This window comes from Rosa chinensis, chromosome 6 (assembly GCF_002994745.2).
Source record: "Rosa chinensis cultivar Old Blush chromosome 6, RchiOBHm-V2, whole genome shotgun sequence".
Lineage (NCBI taxonomy): Eukaryota > Viridiplantae > Streptophyta > Magnoliopsida > Rosales > Rosaceae > Rosa > Rosa chinensis.
Window position 1 is genome coordinate 48,657,105 of NC_037093.1, and position 17,256 is coordinate 48,674,360.

General features: G+C 40.6%; 2 protein-coding genes across 5 annotated transcripts; both read right to left on the reverse strand.

The window, feature by feature from the left end:
• Positions 1–4,158: 4,158 nt before the first annotated feature.
• LOC112171477 lies at positions 4,159–4,686 on the reverse strand. Its single transcript, XM_024308658.1, has one exon. The coding sequence runs from the start codon at positions 4,684–4,686 to the stop codon at positions 4,159–4,161; it is 528 nt and encodes a 175-aa protein (XP_024164426.1).
• Positions 4,687–11,635: 6,949 nt separating this feature from the next.
• On the reverse strand, positions 11,636–15,337 carry LOC112169609 (B3 domain-containing transcription factor ABI3). Of its 4 annotated transcripts, none has more exons than XM_024306666.2 (6): positions 13,009–15,337; positions 12,799–12,894; positions 12,584–12,684; positions 12,426–12,472; positions 12,261–12,337; positions 11,636–12,173 (listed from the first exon to the last, which is right to left on the reverse strand). In XM_024306666.2, the coding sequence occupies exons 1-6, from the start codon at positions 14,755–14,757 to the stop codon at positions 12,045–12,047; spliced, it is 2,199 nt and encodes a 732-aa protein (XP_024162434.1). In that variant the 5' UTR covers positions 14,758–15,337; the 3' UTR covers positions 11,636–12,044. The 4 variants fall into 4 exon arrangements, with proteins under 4 accessions (XP_024162434.1, XP_040365509.1, XP_040365510.1 ...); XM_040509575.1 differs by having other exon boundaries at positions 12,426–12,478; XM_040509576.1 differs by having other exon boundaries at positions 12,796–12,894.
• Between the last annotated feature and the right edge of the window lie 1,919 nt (positions 15,338–17,256).

The following is a 17,256-nucleotide window of genomic DNA, read 5'->3' on the forward strand; positions in this document are numbered from 1 at the left end:
ATGTGATGATTCAGAGTGAATGTGTTAAATGTTGACAACTTAGTGTTGACAGCTATACTAAGCTAATTTTGCTCTACTTTCCAACATTCCCCCTCAAGTTGGAGAGTGGATATCCTGCACACCCAACTTGCGAATCATAAGCTCGAAGTCCTCCTTGCCAAGAGCTTTAGTCAGAACATCAGCCAGTTGATTTCCAGAACTCACAAACCGTGTCTCCACTGAACCATCTTGGATTTTATCCCTAATATAGTGACAATCCATTTCTATATGCCTTGTACGTTCATGAAACACTGAATTTGCTGCTATATGTAAAGCAGCCTTGTTGTCACAATAGAGCAATGCCGTTTCCTGGTGTAAAATCCCCAAGTCTTGAAGCAAATAACGTAACCAAGTCAACTCACAGCACGCTCTTGTCATAGCACGATACTCTGCTTCAGCTGAAGAAAGAGAGACTGTTTTCTGACGTTTCGACCTCCATGAAATTAAAGAAGGCCCTAGGAACACACAATACCCTGTAGTAGACCTTCTTGTAAGTGGACATCCTGCCCAATCTGAGTCACAAAAAGCTCGTAGCTGAAGATCATTATTTGAGGAAAAGAACAAGCCTTGACCAGGAGTTGACTTGAGGTAGCGTACTACTCGCAAAGCTGTCTCCCAATGAGCTTTTCGAGGCTGATGCATAAACCTGCTTAATATATGAACAGGATATGTAATATCTGGCCTTGACACTGTGAGATAAATCAATCTTCCAACCAAACGCCTATACTTCTCTGGATCTTTGAGTAACTCAGTCTTATCTGACAACTTTAATCCACGTTCCATGGGTGTGTCAACAGGGGTAGCACCCAATAATCCTGCATCTTTTATAATTTCTAATGCATACTTGCGCTGACAAATAAATATCCCTTTCTTAGATGTTGAAACCTTAATGCCAAGAAAATACTTTAAACTGCCAAGATCTTTCAAACGGAATGTTTTATGCAAATATTTCTTGACATCAGCTATACTCACAGGATCATTGCCAGTAATTAATATGTCATCAACATATATCAATAAGACAGTAAAAGACTTGCCTTGCCTCCTGGTAAAAAGAGAGTAGTCTGCTCTAGATTGCACAAAACCAGCAGACCGAATAACTTCTAAAAATCTAGAAAACCACTGCCTTGAAGCCTGTTTCAGACCGTATAAGGATTTATGCAACCGACAAACCAAATGCTCCTCCCCCTGTCTCCAGAGCCCAGGCGGTGGAGACATATAAATTTCTTCATCCAGGTTGCTATGGAGAAAGGTATTGTTGACATCGAGTTGAGAAAGAGACCAACCACGAGACGCAGCTAAGGCAAGGAGACAACGGACTGTAACAATTTTAGCAGTAGGAGAGAAGGTCTCCTGATAGTCAATACCTGCCAATTGCGTGAAGCCTTTGGCCACCAACCTGGCTTTGTATCGTTTAACCGAACCATCAGACTTGTGCTTGACCTTGTAAACCCATCTACAACCAATAGGGATCTTCCCAGGAGGCAGCGTGGTAAGAGTCCACATACCGTTGGCCTGCAAGGCCTCCAACTCGGATCTCATGGCATCCCTCCATTCGGGAACAGTAGCTGCCTCAGAATAAGAGGTCGGTTCAGTGACTGCACTAAGCTGAGCAACAAAAGAGGAGCAGGCAGGAGTGTAGTGATGATAAGAGACATAATTTGCCAATGGATACCGCGTACCTTTGGGAGGACCTGGCGGGAAGGAGGGCGATTAGTAAGTGCAAGCATTGGATTGAGGCTTGGAGAAGTCGATATCGGTGAACCGAGCCGGCGGCTCAGTGGAGTGGGTGGAGCGACGGAGCTGTGGTGGGCCGGGAGGAGGCGGGTCTGGAATAGCTTCAGGAGGAGTCGAGGGAGGAGGAAATGGAGAAGATGGCGGGGAGGGGGACCATCCTGGCACCGGGGACGACAAAGGGGTAGGAACAGGAGTGGAGAAGGACGATGGAGGAGGGATGAGGGGTGGTGGGACAGGCGGATTGGGTCGGCCGGAATACTGACGAATGGGCGCTGTGGGCCGGAAGGGAAGAGGCGGAGGTGGTATAGAGGAAGCGCCAAGATCGGCGTCTATGGAAGGACGGGCAGGTTGAGAAGAAGAAGGAGGCGTGGGTAGGTGGACCTGGGAGTCAGAACTAGAGTCAAAAAAGGAATCAGGGAGAAGTGGAAGTGGGCCTGGGTCATGGGCCAACGGGGCAGAAGGAAGAGTGGGCTGATTGGAGGCATAAGAAAACACATTTTCATGAAATATAACATCTTGACTTGTAAAAAATTTCTTAGTCGATAAGTTAAAGAGTTTGAAGGCTTTTTGTCCCACCGGGTAACCAATGAAAATGGAAGGAATTGCTCGGGTGTCAAATTTATGAGTGGGGTGCACATTAGTGGCATAAGCTAAGCAACCAAAAACCCGAAGGTGAGAAAAAGAAGTTGGTTTTGAGTAAAGAAGCTCAAAAGGAGTTTGGGAAGAAAGGATGGGTGAGGGCAACCGATTGATTATATGGATGGCTGTGAGAACACACTCCCCCCAAAATTGTGGAGGAAGATGAGCTTGAAATTTGAAGGCACGAGCCACCTGGATAATATGGCGATGCTTGCGCTCTACAACCCCATTTTGTTGAGGCGTGTAAACACAAGAATGTTGGAAGACAATGCCATTAGCATGAAAAAAAGAGCGAAGTGAAATAAATTCACTACCATTGCCACTTCGGAAAGTTTTAATGCGAGAGTCAAATTGAGTGAGAATGTGAGCAAAAAAACGCTTCAAAAGTGGTTGTGTTTCATCTTTGTGCCTCATTAAGAAAACCCAAGTAAATCGGGTGAAATCATCCACAATAGTAAGAAAATAAAAGGCACCAGAAAGAGAAGGGTGTCGATAATGACCCCAAATATCACAATGAATCATTTCAAATGGTCTTGTAGAAGAAATAGAACTAGAACTGAATGGTAATTGACTCTGTTTGGCCAAGGGACATACATGGCAATTAGTAATTGGCTGAATGGAAAAATGCAGAAAATGCTTTGCTATGTGACTTAAACATGGAGAAGAAACATGACCTAAGCGATTATGCCAAAGATTGGTAGAGGAAATGGCAAGGTTGCAAGATGATCTGGAAGGTCTGGTAATGGAAGGTTTGGTTTGTTCCGTCGCTAGTGCCACCAAATAGTATAGCCCATCACGTTCTTTACCCAAACCAATCGTCCTCTTCGTAGCCAGATCCTGCAAAACACACCAATAAGGATAGAATGTCACGGAGAAATTCAGACCTCTTGTCAAACGGCTAACCGAAATTAAATCTACTTTAAACTTTGGCACAAACTATATATCATGTAGATAATATGCGGTACTCAGAGGCAATGAACCTGTGGCTTCAATATGCACTTTTTCTCCACTAGGTAGCAAAACAGGCGGTAATGCATATTTTTTATTTTTATTCAATAATTTAGAGCACGAAGTTATATGATCTGTCGCCCCGCTATCAATAATCCAATTGCGGGAAGCAACTCTAGACAAACCTGGCTGCGTTACTGCATTTGCTTTGGAACTTGAGTTAGTATTTGGATTGGGCTTTTGGGCTTGTTGGAGAGCAGCTAAAAACTGCTTGAATTGGGCCATTCTCCTCTTCTACGATGCTTGTCGCACTAACCTGGTTAGCAGAAGGAGAGGGCGCGACTGGTGAAGCAGTGTGCTTCTTGTGGAAATTTCTCGATCCTTGCTTTGCTTTGGGATGACCTAGAGGAAAACCAATCAAGTGAAAGCATGTTTGGACCCAATGTCCTGGATCACCACAATAGGTACAGTGCGGCCTTCCCCTTCCTCGACCTGAACCAAAACGCGGGGTGAAGCCGCGTTCTGCATCCTGACAGGTCTGAAAATTCGGTCGGTCACCACGACCACTTCTGCTGCAGATCTGGTTCGGCGGCCGCCACTTCGAACTGCCATGGCAGCGACGCTTGAATTGGACTCCGTTGCTACAATGAAACGTTGCTTTTCTTCTTTTGCAACGGCATCATATGCTTGTCTGACACTTGGAAGGGGATTCATCAAGAGGATTTGACCGCGGGTTGCACTGTAAGTCTCATTTAATCCCATCAAGAACTGCATAAGCTTTTGTTAATCTGCCTGTGCTCATTGTGATGCTTCTGAATAGGTTGCCAATTCATCCCATAAACTTTTCAATTTCGTGTAGTATGCTGAAACTGATTGTTGTTCCTGCTTGAGTGAGGCGATGTCTAGCTGAATTTCAAATATGCGAGGTGCATTGCCTTGTGAAAAATGCTCACTTAGATCTTCCCATACCTCATGAGCTGTAGGATAGTAGATGATACTGTCAGTAATTTTAGAACTGATTGTGTTAACGATCCATGAATGGACCATGTCATTGCATCTTGACCAAGTTACATATCCTTCTGGATCAGCTTCAGGTGATGGAGCTCTGATTGAACCATTCACAAAGCTGAGCTTGTTTTTAGAATTGAGAGCCAATGTCATAGCCCTCTTCCAACTTGTGTAGTTGTCTCCATTCAATGGTTTGGAGACTAAGACCAATCCAGGATGGTCTGAATGGTGAGTGAAGAATGGATTTGAGATATCAGATGTTGAATGATTGGACTTGTTGGGATTGGGTGGTGGTGATGGGACTTTATCACCAGCCATGGTGATTGTGATTTTTGTGAATCTGTTGCTGGGAAGGCTAGAGAAGAGTCAGGATCGTGAGTCCTGCTCTGATACTATGAAAAACAACAAAGACTGATTTGTAGGAGATGTTTTGCTCTATTGATCAGTATAACATATATAGAAGAATACATCTTGATTCTAGGATACAAAAAGGAAACTATTCTAGCCCTATTAATGCCTAATAACATAGAATCAATGTGATGATTCAGAGTGAATGTGTTAAATGTTGACAGCTTAGTGTTGACAGCTATACTAAGCTAATTTTGCTCTACTTTCCAACTTGACTCTTGTGAAGATTTTATCTTAGGCAAACAAGCAAGACTCACCAACTAATTCTTGTGTCCCTAGATGCATACATATTGACCGTGTATATTTTTGAATATATGAAGGACCAACGGCCAAACCTCTAACCCAAAGATTCTACCCTAATTCTCCTTTAATTAGGAAAGAAACTTTCCATATAAGAAATCCAACAAATCTTAAGAAAATCAATTAGGAATAAACAAGTCCTAAAAACCTTGGAACATCAACACCACGATTTTAACAATCAGAAAAATCTTTAAAAACGTAAATACATAAAATCCAAAACCTACTTTCCAAAATCGGACTCCACATGAAACTGACTACTAACTCGGAGATTGCAACACACGTTGCAATCCCATGCATATGCAGATGCATTTACCTGTGATTCTCCGAGATCAGTAAATAGATTTTGTCACAACTTTGTATGGGAATGCCAACACGACCTGTACAAGAATTGTACCTACAGTTTATGATGTTATCTTCTTTAGTTGTTATAAATTATACGTTTCAAACGCTTAAGTCTAGTTTCGATAAAATAGAATGAAAATAAAATTAAAATAAGTATAGTGCTGTAAATTTTAAATGTATGTACCAAAAACTGCCTTTGAAACGACATTGACCATCAAGTAGCACACCGCCCAAACCTCCCCTTGTTTGGTTAGCGAGGAAACTGGCATCTACATTGAGTTTCCATCTGCCATTAGCATCAGGCTTCCATCTTCTTCTTTGCTTACTAGTTGGTTTGTGCGCAGAATTTCGAGCTCTTCTAAAATCATCCAGCCATGACAGAGTTCCAAATACAATATCATTTGGAGATTGAGTAGTTCCAAGTCAGAACTTATTATTTTTGTGTTTCCAAAGGGCCCAAATGACCAAGAGAAGCTTGTCAAAAATATCATGCATGCCTGGGGTTTAGAGTATGATTTAGCATCCATTCTTTGAAATTGATGCTTGGAAGTAATCTTGCTATTGTTAAGGGTAAAAGGGGTAAATGACCCCAAGTCAGGTCAATAGGATATATAGTTGTAAATCCAAACAAACTGTAATTTTTTTCATCATCACCGATATATACAAAATTGCTCTCTTTTTCTGGGTTTTTCCTCATCTTCTTCAAGCTTTCTTATACTTCTAACATGGTATCACAAGCTCAGGTTGCGACCTAGGGTTTGTTCTTCGAGCTTCATCATGCTCCTGCAGCTTAGCTTCGTCTTCGATTTCACTTTCTCTATGTTCAATCTTTGGATTTGCTACGAAGATAAGTTCATCTCTCTCTCTCAAGACTCTTACGTCATGTTCTTAAAGATTACTGAGAAATTTACAGAAATTGATTAGCTTCGAAGCTTTGTTATCATATACATTTTGTTCGATTTTGATTTGGTACAAGATAAAGTAGTTGATTCATAAGAAATTTTGAGCATTTGATACTTTGAAACCCTAGAATTTTGGGGATTTTAGTTCAGATGTTCTATTTGTTATGGTTTGTGGTTTCTTCTAGAATTTGGTTGCTGATCGATGAAAAATTGGTGAAAGAAAGAAGTCTATTTTGATGTATCGTCAAGAAGAAATGAACTGTGAAGATTTCTGAGTCTCTTTTAGGTTCTTTACAATTCTATGTTGCCTTGCATCATGGATAACAGTACAATGTTACAAACTTGTCTACTATCCAATTTCTACAATCTCATTACAGTTCAGTTAGACGACTCTAACTATGTAACCTGGAAATTTCTGGTAGAGACACTGTTAAAAGGTTATGGTCTGATAAGATATATCGATGGATCATTCCCTTGTCCTTCAGAACAAGTGATTATGGAAGAAAATGGGGTTGCATCTGATATAGAAAAGGAGTACATGAATTGGGTGCAAAATGATTCTGCCATTATCTCGATACTTGCTTCTACTCTATCCAGTGATGCTCTCTGCTTCATTATTGGAAGTAAGTCTTCTAAGGAAATTTGGTGTCGACTTAAGGAGAAATATGTTGATGATTCACGGTATAACATAATGAATCTCAAAAACTCCTTATACAACATCCAAAAAGGCTCAGACTCTATTGACAAGTACTTAATTTGAGTCAAGTCCATATGTGATCAGCTTGCTATGATGGGAGTTTATATGGCTAATGAAGACATAGTAGTCTCGGTTTGTCATGGTTTACCCTCAGAGTTTGCTACCATAAAAACTGTAATAAGAATCAAAACACTAAGCTCCTCTGTTTCAATGAAAGAATTATGATCTCTTTTGTTGATCGCTGAAGATGAGATTGAACAAACTGTGAAGTCTATTTCTGAGAGGTTCAAGAATGAAATGATGGCACATGGTGATAGTTTCAAAAGGACATGTGACATTAATGATGCTGATGGCTCTGTATCAGGAAAAGTGGAATGTAGAGAAAATGAATCTTGTGTGATAGAATCTAGGAAGATTAACACGGACATGCAGGTTGTGCGAGGATTGAGCCCGGGTTCTGATAATATGTGTGAAAAAGTTGAACACTGTGTTATTGAAAATGTTTTGAGACAATCTTCAGTGGGGTCAAGGACGAGAACTTCTGGATCTGAACAATTGCTTGGTGATTATGAAGCTTCTTCAAACAGAACTACAGAAGCAACTGAGGGCTGCACAATAAGGAAGCATACTGGTGATTGCTTTGATGGTCGTAATGGCAAAGATCCTGTCAAAGTTGATAGATCAATGACATCTGACACCGTCATTAATGGAACCTATTATGCCACTGCATCTATTCCTAAAAAGGACTCTACATATGCTGCAAATACTATTCTGCAAAATGGGAATTGCATTATGCAATCTGTGTCAAGCAATGATCTCATGTTCAAACAATGCACTTCTCCAATATGTGATGACAATTGCCCTGGTGGTAGGGACTCAATTGTAGTAAATGGAGCTCTAGACAATACTACACCTTCAAGAGTTTGCACTCAAAGTTTGGAGAGCAAGCCTCAATTTTTGAACTCAAAGAAAGACCAATCTTTTTATTGTTCCATTGATGGTAAAGCTGATCTTTGGAATAATCAATGTACTGCTAATGGTTCTCTAGATCTTAGGAACCATGTTGGTGGTAAAATTCTTTGTCCAGAAGAAGGGACGTATGCACTACTTGGAAGAGCTTCTTTTCTTGGAAGTTCAATGCGAATGATGGTATCTCTATGTGTTATTATGGTTGAAATAAATAATCTGAAATTTTTGCCTCTCATCATGCTACTTCCTCTTATTTCAAAGGCTGTTGGTAATGCATTCAATGAAGGCTTCCCTGTGATTGATCATTCTAGAAATGGAGAAACACTTGTCCTTGGACTATTATTTATTAGTACTTGTTGGTACTTCTGCAGAACTTCAAGGTAGTGGACTGGCCTATCGGCATTGTTTTGACTGCTGGTGCATTGAAAATATATGTTGAGATATTCAATTTCTTGTTACAAGTGAAACTTGCTCTATTTTCATTGTGGCGCCAATTGAAGATGAAGGATCTGTTCCACTTGATTAGTTGGAATAATCACTCTAAGCAACATGTAAAGGACGTAAGCCATTTTGATGCAATAGTGAAAATGAGGCATCAGGTCAATCACTTTGTATCTACATTACAGCAATATGGGGAGTCACAGCTATCACATGTATCATGGTGCAGGTTTCTATACTCAAGCACAAGGTCAAATATATGATGGATCTTACTCTTTCATCTGTTGCAATCTGATGCTAGGTTCCCTAGCATCAGCTTGAGGGGGGATGTTAAGGGTAAAAGGGGTAAATGACCCCAAGTCAAGTCAATAGGATATATAGTTGTAAACCCAAACAAACTGTAATTTTTTTCATCATCACCGATATATACAAAATTGCTCTCTTTTTCTGGGTTTTTCCTCATCTTCTTCAAGCTTTCTTATACTTCTAACAACTGTCAGATTAGAAGGGGGTGCTGAAAGTATAGTTTGAACAGTTGGGCACTTACAGAAGATGTGAGCTCTATTTTCAAATCTGGCTGGGTATAATAAATATTTTGTGTATCCTTTCCGAAGTAAGGTTGCCTTTGTAGGAAATAAATTATTGTAAGCTCTCCATAAACAAATTTGCACTTTCCCAGGATGTTTGACTTCCATATAACACTTCCATAGGGGTAGAAAAGGGTCTCCCTGACTCCCTGAGATGTGGATGAGAGTACAGTGTTGAGTACTTTGTCTCGTGCTATCCAGTAAGCTGTTTTAACGGAGTAGAAACCTTTTTTCTTTTGTTTCCAACTTCCACAATCCTTGTGCTTAAGGGAATGCACAAAATTTTATCTCCAACATCAGGAGGAAATACACTTCTATCAACATCATCTTTCCAACATCTACTATCATCATCAATTAGGTCCGAAACCTGCTCCAAAGTAGAGTGTACTAGGGTTTGTGAATAAAATTATGTGCACAGTTGGGAATCCATTTATCCCATCCATATATTTATAGCATAGCCATCTCCAACACGCCAATGTACCCCAGCTTGCAACATAGGCTTTCCTTGTAGTATGCTCCTCCAAGAAAAGGAAGGAGAATTATCTAACTCGGCATCCTAAAAGAAGTCATTAGGATAATATCGAGCTTGTATAATCTAGCAATGAATGAGTTAGGATTGGAGATTAGTGTCCATCCTTGTTTTGCCAACATAGCTAAATTATATGTGTAGATATTTAAAAGCCCATACCTCCTTCATGCTTTGTGAGACACGACCGCTCCCAATTCCTCCAATAAATTTTCTTTTTTCTTCAGTACGTAGCACCCTAAAAAAAAAGAGGCACACAACTGATGAATGTCAATATACTAAATACACACAGCCTTTTTTTTTTATACCTTATTTTTAAATACTCTTTCACCCTCATTGAGATATACACCGAAAGAAACAAAAAAAAAAAAAAAAAATGTCAAAGAAGAGAATGACAAAGGTCATTAGCGGCGATGGAAATTAATTCCTCTTCCCACCACTGCAGTATTGGGGCGAAGCAGATTGAGACGTCAAAGATTTCATGTGAGTGGATGGTACCATATGGGACCTGGTGGGAGTGAGGATCCTTCTAGGAGCGCGAGTGGAGCATTGATTTTGATCTGCAGTGGAGCGGTTCGAGCAAAGCGGATGCGGATCCTTATTCATTATCATCTCTTCGATTAGTATAGTTATCAAAAAGAGACGAGGACATTCCATGAAACTGCCGTAGCTTCATGATGAAAGGATTATCCAACCAATGTATCCAGAAAAAGCTAACTGATCAGCTATTATCATACAAGACAAAAGATATATGCATGATTGAAATGTGAACTAGCAAATATTTGGTTCATTTTCAAAAACTTGGGATGCATGATTTCATAAGGGAAGGAGGGATCGAGCTAGAGGGAGAGAGCTGGCCTTTTTTTTTTCTATTAAAAATTCATTTTTCCTTACGAGGGCATAAAATCCACTTTCCAAGAAAAATTGGACAAAAAAATTTCAGGGGCATATATTAGAAAATGAACATGCGTAAGTAAAATTTCCCTTTATCTTTTTTTTTTCCTTGAATAAATTTTACTTTTTTTTGTAATGAAAATATTTTCGTACATTTGGTTTTAGACTAATTTACATATACTGCAATTGCCTGTAGTTCTGAACCAAGCGCCATATAAGCTCCAATTTGGGTCGCAATAGCTATGGTATGCATTTACATCTACCGAAGTTCTCCCTTCAAATTATGACCAAGCAGATATGTTGATTGCAAATGACCTCACGGCAAGCAGGCAAACTGTCATGTACGTGGTAGTCTAGCTATAGTATTGGTGGAATGGTGGCTAGTTTCGAACCAAATGATGTTGCCAAGTAGATGCATTAATTAGCTTCTTTGTCCCTATTTCAGGGAAGAAACTACTTTGTGGTGGTGTTCCGAACAAATGTAGCTCTAGCCAATAAGGGCGGAATTCTGAAACCAGCAACTGAATTAGGCAAAAGGGTGGGGATGAACTCATGAAAGTATATATTAGTTTTTTTGGTAGAGGGGTTGAGAATCACTTGAGATGTTTAAAGTTATTTATAGAAAAAAAATATATAAAAAAGAAGTAATAATGAGAGGTCTATTTATTAACTTTGTTGTTCTTCATTTAAGCTTAGGCAATATCCCAAAAACCATTCAAGTCAACAATAACTAGTTTAGCCATGCATGTCCTTGTATGTACTCAGCGGCAGAAGGTCATGTCCTCAGTTATTCATATCAAATTTGCCATTATTGACCATATTAGTATGGAACACTATTTTTGCTTTGCCACCAAGTAATACCAGAGTAGTCAAAGAGGGAAGGAGAATGGAGAAATAATATTGGGGATACTTTGTTCTTTTCTCCTTTTTTTTCTTAATGTAATTTAATGGAAGGTCAGAACTCAGAAGAAAAGGTTAGAAATTGGTGCAATAGTCCCACTTTTAGGATTCAAGTTTCAAAATCAATTCTGAATAGCAACTGGAAATATTCCTCCAAATCATCAAATAATATAACTTCACTCGTGGTACAATAATTTTCATACTTTCAAATGATAAAACAACTGTATAAAGTATTCTAACAATAACTTTGTCCTCGATCTATTTAGGCATTATGGCAAACATACATGCGTTTCTCAAGCATTAATGAATGAAGATTATCGACCCTTCAATTCCCATATACATAATTTACGAATTATGGTTTTCGAATTCTACAACATATATATGACTCATTAATAATTAACAAACACAACATACACTAATATACTTAATGTCAAAGACTGCATACACTGGTATTGGGGAGATCTCTATACGTTTAATTGAGACCCAAAAAACCAAGCGCATGCTTCCAACTGAGTCATCACTCCCAACCAACCAGCCTCCAGATCTCAGCTTTCAAAAACGCATGATGAATTCTGAAACCCCCTCCCACTTGCAGATAAAATCAAGGGCTGCTCTGCATTCCAACAACCCTAGACCATCTTTGCCAGAAGGGCGGTTGAGCTAGCTGGGTTTCTCTGAAGAATTCAGCTTCCTTCTCCCTCTTCTTTCTTCCTTTACTGTTTCTTAGATGACAAGCCATTGTTGCCAGATGGAGTGCTTGCATGTTGGTTCCTTTGCGACTTTCCTGGCCTTTTGGTCTCTGATTTAGTCCCCGCTTGCCGTACCTTCACTCCTCTTATCATCTGTGCATCAGAAGTAACTAATATTGAATAATCAAACTTGAAAGAAAATAATAATAAGGGATTATTTGAATAGAGAAATGTCCATACATATTTGTTACACTTAACGTCTGAATAGATGACTATGAAGTCCCCTTCTTGGAGTCCATTTGCCCTCACAAAATCTCCTAAATTCAACAACATTAATAACATTTTAGATGACAAAACAATAGCAATAACATTATCGATTAATGTTCATTACAATAATGTGCATACCTGTGTTTTCAAGGAGATACATCCTGCTTTTGTTGTTGGGCCAGTACCTGAAACTCCACGAACATGGCAGAAAAGGGAACGCAAAATTACTTATTTCTGCTAATTAAAATTGATGACATATATGTTGAACGAAATTATCCAAATTTATAGTAAAATACCTATAGCGCATGTTCCATACACGAGAAGTCCCGATGTCTTCCATTGCAATTGAAATTCCGTCCCTTGCCTCTAACTCAGGAAGATGGGTTTCGGCTTCTTTCTGATTATCAACGTTAGTATGCATTAACGTTATCAATACCAAATTCCAATAACAAAAAGAAAATAACTATCCCAAATTCAAAAATACGAAATCAGAAGGTGATTAGGGAACTACTTTTGGCAAAACAATTCTTCCAAGATTGCCCACATCACTTTGCTTCAACACTTTCTGAAGAAGGAACCTCAAATTCTTATTCTCAGGTCTCCATCCCTACAAAAGGACACACCAATTAAATAAAATTGGCTTGCATTACTCATTCTATTAAATTTACCACACATTTTTATGAACCAGAAAACGTTACACTGCAACAAATTAACAACACACCTGTCGCCTTTCCTGTGTATTAATCCGGCCCGGATTATAATTCTGCCCTTGACTGGCCGGACGATCAACTGGAAGCACCAATGGTGCTGCCTCGGGAGCCATCGTTTGCATCATTGCCGGTGTGGCTGCAGGAGCAGGACCACCAGCCGCCGTGGTGGGCCAATAAAACCAGTTAGAAGCAGCCGGATTGCCCATTGCGGCAGTAGTGCAATTGTGATCGGCGTTCCCAACTAGCCTTTGATCCGGCATTTGATTAGGATGCTGATTCTGTTGGTGTCCATGATGCCTTCCATGGTGGTGTGACAAAGTCCTTCTCTGCCTTTGCATCCTCTTCTTCCTAGCCTCTTTAGTTGCCGAAGACCCTAACCTCACCAGCTGCGGCTCACCTGATTGCCCTTGAAAATATTGATACTGACCATACTGCCCTCCGTAACCGGAAAGCGGTTGCTGATGCTGAGGAGGTGCTAGTTGGATATTACTATCCGGGAAAGATCCATAATTGTTGCCCATAAATGGAGATGAAGGCGCCCAGGTTGGTGCAGTCTCTAGCATTTGATGCTGGTATTGATCTGAATTTGGTTGCTGGTAACCCGGCCCGTTTCCAAAAGGGTCCTGACCCATAAACCCCATCATCGGAGTTGACGGATAGCCCACCTGCGATGGAGTCGGGACTAAAATGGGCGCCGCTGCATCATACTGGGGAGACGCCATCCACGGCGATGATATGGGAGGATTTTGTGTAGGGTTAAGACTAGGGTTAGGGTTAGGGATGGCGTTTTGAAATGGGTCTACTGCATACTGTTGTATCCCCGAGTCTTTAGTACCGCGCCTCTTTTGGAGATGGTTAGTTTGAACCCACTCAAGCACCAGTTTGAGTAACTGCTTCATCGCCTCTTTGCCTCCACCCAAACGCCTCGCGGCGGACTCGATTGTTGACTTCTTGATCTTCACGCTCCTCAAATCCTCGGCTGAAACCGTCTCTCGGTTTGACCTCAGCCACTCCAAGAACACAGACGCCATGTCGTCCTCCGGAACCTTGTTGCTCTGATCTCCCATGGTCATGTTCTCTTGTGGGTGTGAGGTTTGATTGTCTGCATGCATCTGTTCCTGAGGAGGTTGCTCCTGCGCTTGGAACTGGTCCATCATTGGATTCTCGTTTTGGAAAATGGAAGACGGGTCGAACAACTCGTTGCCTTCGAACAGATCTATGTACCCGAAAGTCTCCATCATGTCCATGCACTCCATTCCGAGATCCGACGGCTGAGAGATCTCCATCGAGGCGGTGGAGGACAACGCCCCCGCCGGATGTGCATCAGCCGAATCGTTACGAGAGTAGTAATTGTTGTTGTTGTCTTGTTGCTGCTGATAATCTTGAGAATGGTAATTGTTATTATCCTCCGCATCTGATTTGAGAACCGCCCAGGAAGCCGCGGAAGAAGACGAAGATGCCGAGGAAGACGACGACACGGTCTTCACCGGCACCCGAGTCGAAGACGAAGAAGAAGAGGATGACATGCAAGGGAAGTCAGGCAGAGGAGGGAAGTCATTGCAGAAGATGGAAGCAGTTCCGTCGTTGACGTCAGCGAGAAGAGAATCTTGCTCATTATCAAGCCATAGATCAGCGGCGTCACCTTCTTCTCCGAAATCGTTCCGCATCACTTCTTTGCCGACGAGATGCTGGCTGTGGTGATCCTCTCCATGCAGATCTTGGTGGTGGTTGCCGTGGACTTGAACTTGCACTCCATCCATGGTATCAAAACGCACCAAAAAAAATGGTTTTGGTTTTTTTGTTGGAATCAGATAGGGGATGGTGGGTACGGATAAGTGCAAGAGGGAGAGAGTGGTGTATCGGATTAAGGAAGCAGGAGAGGAGAGAGTAGGGACCCGCTGCTTTCTAGTACTACTCTTATCTCGAACCCTCACAGAGAAGCAACATAAAGCATCTGGTCTATCACCCAACAACAGCAACAACTAGAACAAAGATAAGACATTAACAATTAATTAATTGAGGTATTAGTCTACCACCACCATGGAAAGCGACGTCACTTCTCTAACGGCCATGAGTGAATTAGTATTTAATTGGGCCATTATCACAAGACCTCGACCTCACCAAACACTTATTCTCGCCGCTAATACCTTAATTAATAATGCTGTACTATCTTTTGAACGAAATGCTTCTCAGTAGGTCTCAAATCCGGCGATCAGTGCAGAGGTTGAAGAAGAAGCAGGAAGATGAAGAGGAGTGACCTTGTTTCTGGGGACCCGCATGCTTAAAAGGTGTGAAAGCGCAACAACCCCCCATGTGTGACTTCTGGTGTGTTCTGGGACGTTTCATTTTCATTTGTGCAATTTTTGTATTTTTCTTGGAGATAAGTTCGAATGGTTTTTTGCTAGGTTAATCGCTTATGTAAGAGAGAGAAAAGGACGTGTGCAGATAGATATTGAGACTTTGAGAGGCAGTTTTGGGGAGAGAAGGAAAGTAATAAAGGTGGTTTTGGGTTGGGTGGTTTTGAAATTTAGAGAGGTAAACAAGAAAACAAAACCTCGTGCCGCTACTCTCTCAAGCCTCGCTCCGGATTCTGTGCCAACCCGCCATACGTTTCCACCTGAATGGTGCCACAGAACGGTGCCTCTCTGGCTTCATTTTCACTGCACATATTAAACACATCAATTACTAGCGACCTTTTGTTTAACACCAATAAAGAACAAGCAAATGATACATCTATATTTTATAATTTGCTTTAACTAGTTTTACCCCGTAATCATTCCCTCACATTCCAAGTAAGTAAATGTGCCATTTTCTTACTTAGAATGAAAAATAATCATGAATCGGAGACAAGTGGAATGGGAGAAGAAATGAATCGGTATTGATTCCGGAGAAATGATTCATAACCATCTCCCCCCTTCGTAATCGAATTCTTGAGTATTCAGGAATCGATTCCTGATAAGGAGGTGGGACCTACAACCATTCAGATTCCTTCATGTGTTAGTAAACGCAGGAATTCTTTTACCCGGAATCATTTCGATTCATTTATGTGTTAGTAAACGCAGGAATGTTTTTACCCCGTAATCATTCCCTTTCCTTCCAAGTAAATAAACGTGCCCTAAGTGTATAACTAATTTAACGGCGCTTATACGATTCCTGCTTACTGTGGTTGGTTTTTAAATATTATTATTGAATAAATTTTATTTATTTATTAATAAATTCGTAATGCTCATCGGGTGATCATATTACTAAAAATGTTGTATGTGCTCATCATTATGGAGTTAATAGATAATACTAAAACACTTAATTTATTTAATTTTAACTTTTATTATAAATCGATTACAAATTCTCAAATCACCTAATAACTGTAACCGAGTGCACACCATCAATCGGTATCCATATGCATAATATTTTTAAACTTTGAAATCATGTTACAAAATTATGAACGAATTTCTACCAACTGTATATAAGAGTTTCAGTGGCTCGCACTCTCAATTTTTATTAGGGTTGTGTCGATTTGTTTGTTAGACGCTTCTGTGGGAAAATTTAGTTATTAATTACAAAGAAATGACAAGATTCAGGCTTTATCCTCAATATATTCTTAATCCAAAAGCTATAGAATCTCGTTGGTCTGGAAAATATGGTCATCATTACAAAATGATCAAAAAAGGTTTAAAGGAAAAGCAAATCCTAAAAAAAGTTTGTTTTTCTATTTTTGGGTGGCAAATACTTGTTTGACATGAATGCAAAATTCCTTCTCAAGCTTGTAATCTCTTCCTAAACACGTATGGATCAAATGGTTAAGGACTAACCATCCTATTGTCGATTTTTCTCTAGAAAATGGAGAGAGAGAGAGAGAGAGAGAGAGAGAGAGAGAGAGAGAGAGAGAGAGATGGACCGACTTTCCTAGTGGTCTGATATTTCGGAATGCTCACATTAGCTTTTGCCTACTTTCTAAAAAAAGCATTTGTCTGGATTCCCTAAGTGAAGCGGCGGGACTCACCATTCGCCGCTACGCGTCCATGCATTTCTGATTTCTCCTTTTTTTCTCTCTCTCTTCTCCGCAGAACCAACTCGTCTGTTCGACTCGTCAGACGGTAGCTTCACACATCAATTTGCTCGAGAGCTCCTCACAAACATGTCCGGTGCTGCCGGTATGTCATTTGTAACCGGAGAGTGGTATTGGAAGCCATTAGTCATTGCAGCTAGGGCAGTCCTGTTTCCGTACATCACAGTCTCTCTACCCTAATACGACTTTCTTG

Coding starts and splice junctions, on each gene's coding strand:
- LOC112171477 (XM_024308658.1), bottom strand. CDS start 4,686: ATGGCTGGTGATAAAGTCCCATCACCACCACCCAATCCCAACAAGTCC.
- LOC112169609 (XM_040509574.1), bottom strand. CDS start 14,757: ATGGATGGAGTGCAAGTTCAAGTCCACGGCAACCACCACCAAGATCTG. Junction 12,685..12,795: donor GAATTGTTTTGCCAAAAGTA/GTTCCCTAATCA, acceptor GTTGATAATCAG/AAAGAAGCCGAAACCCATCT. Junction 12,479..12,583: donor GTATGGAACATGCGCTATAG/GTATTTTACTAT, acceptor ATGTTCGTGGAG/TTTCAGGTACTGGCCCAACA.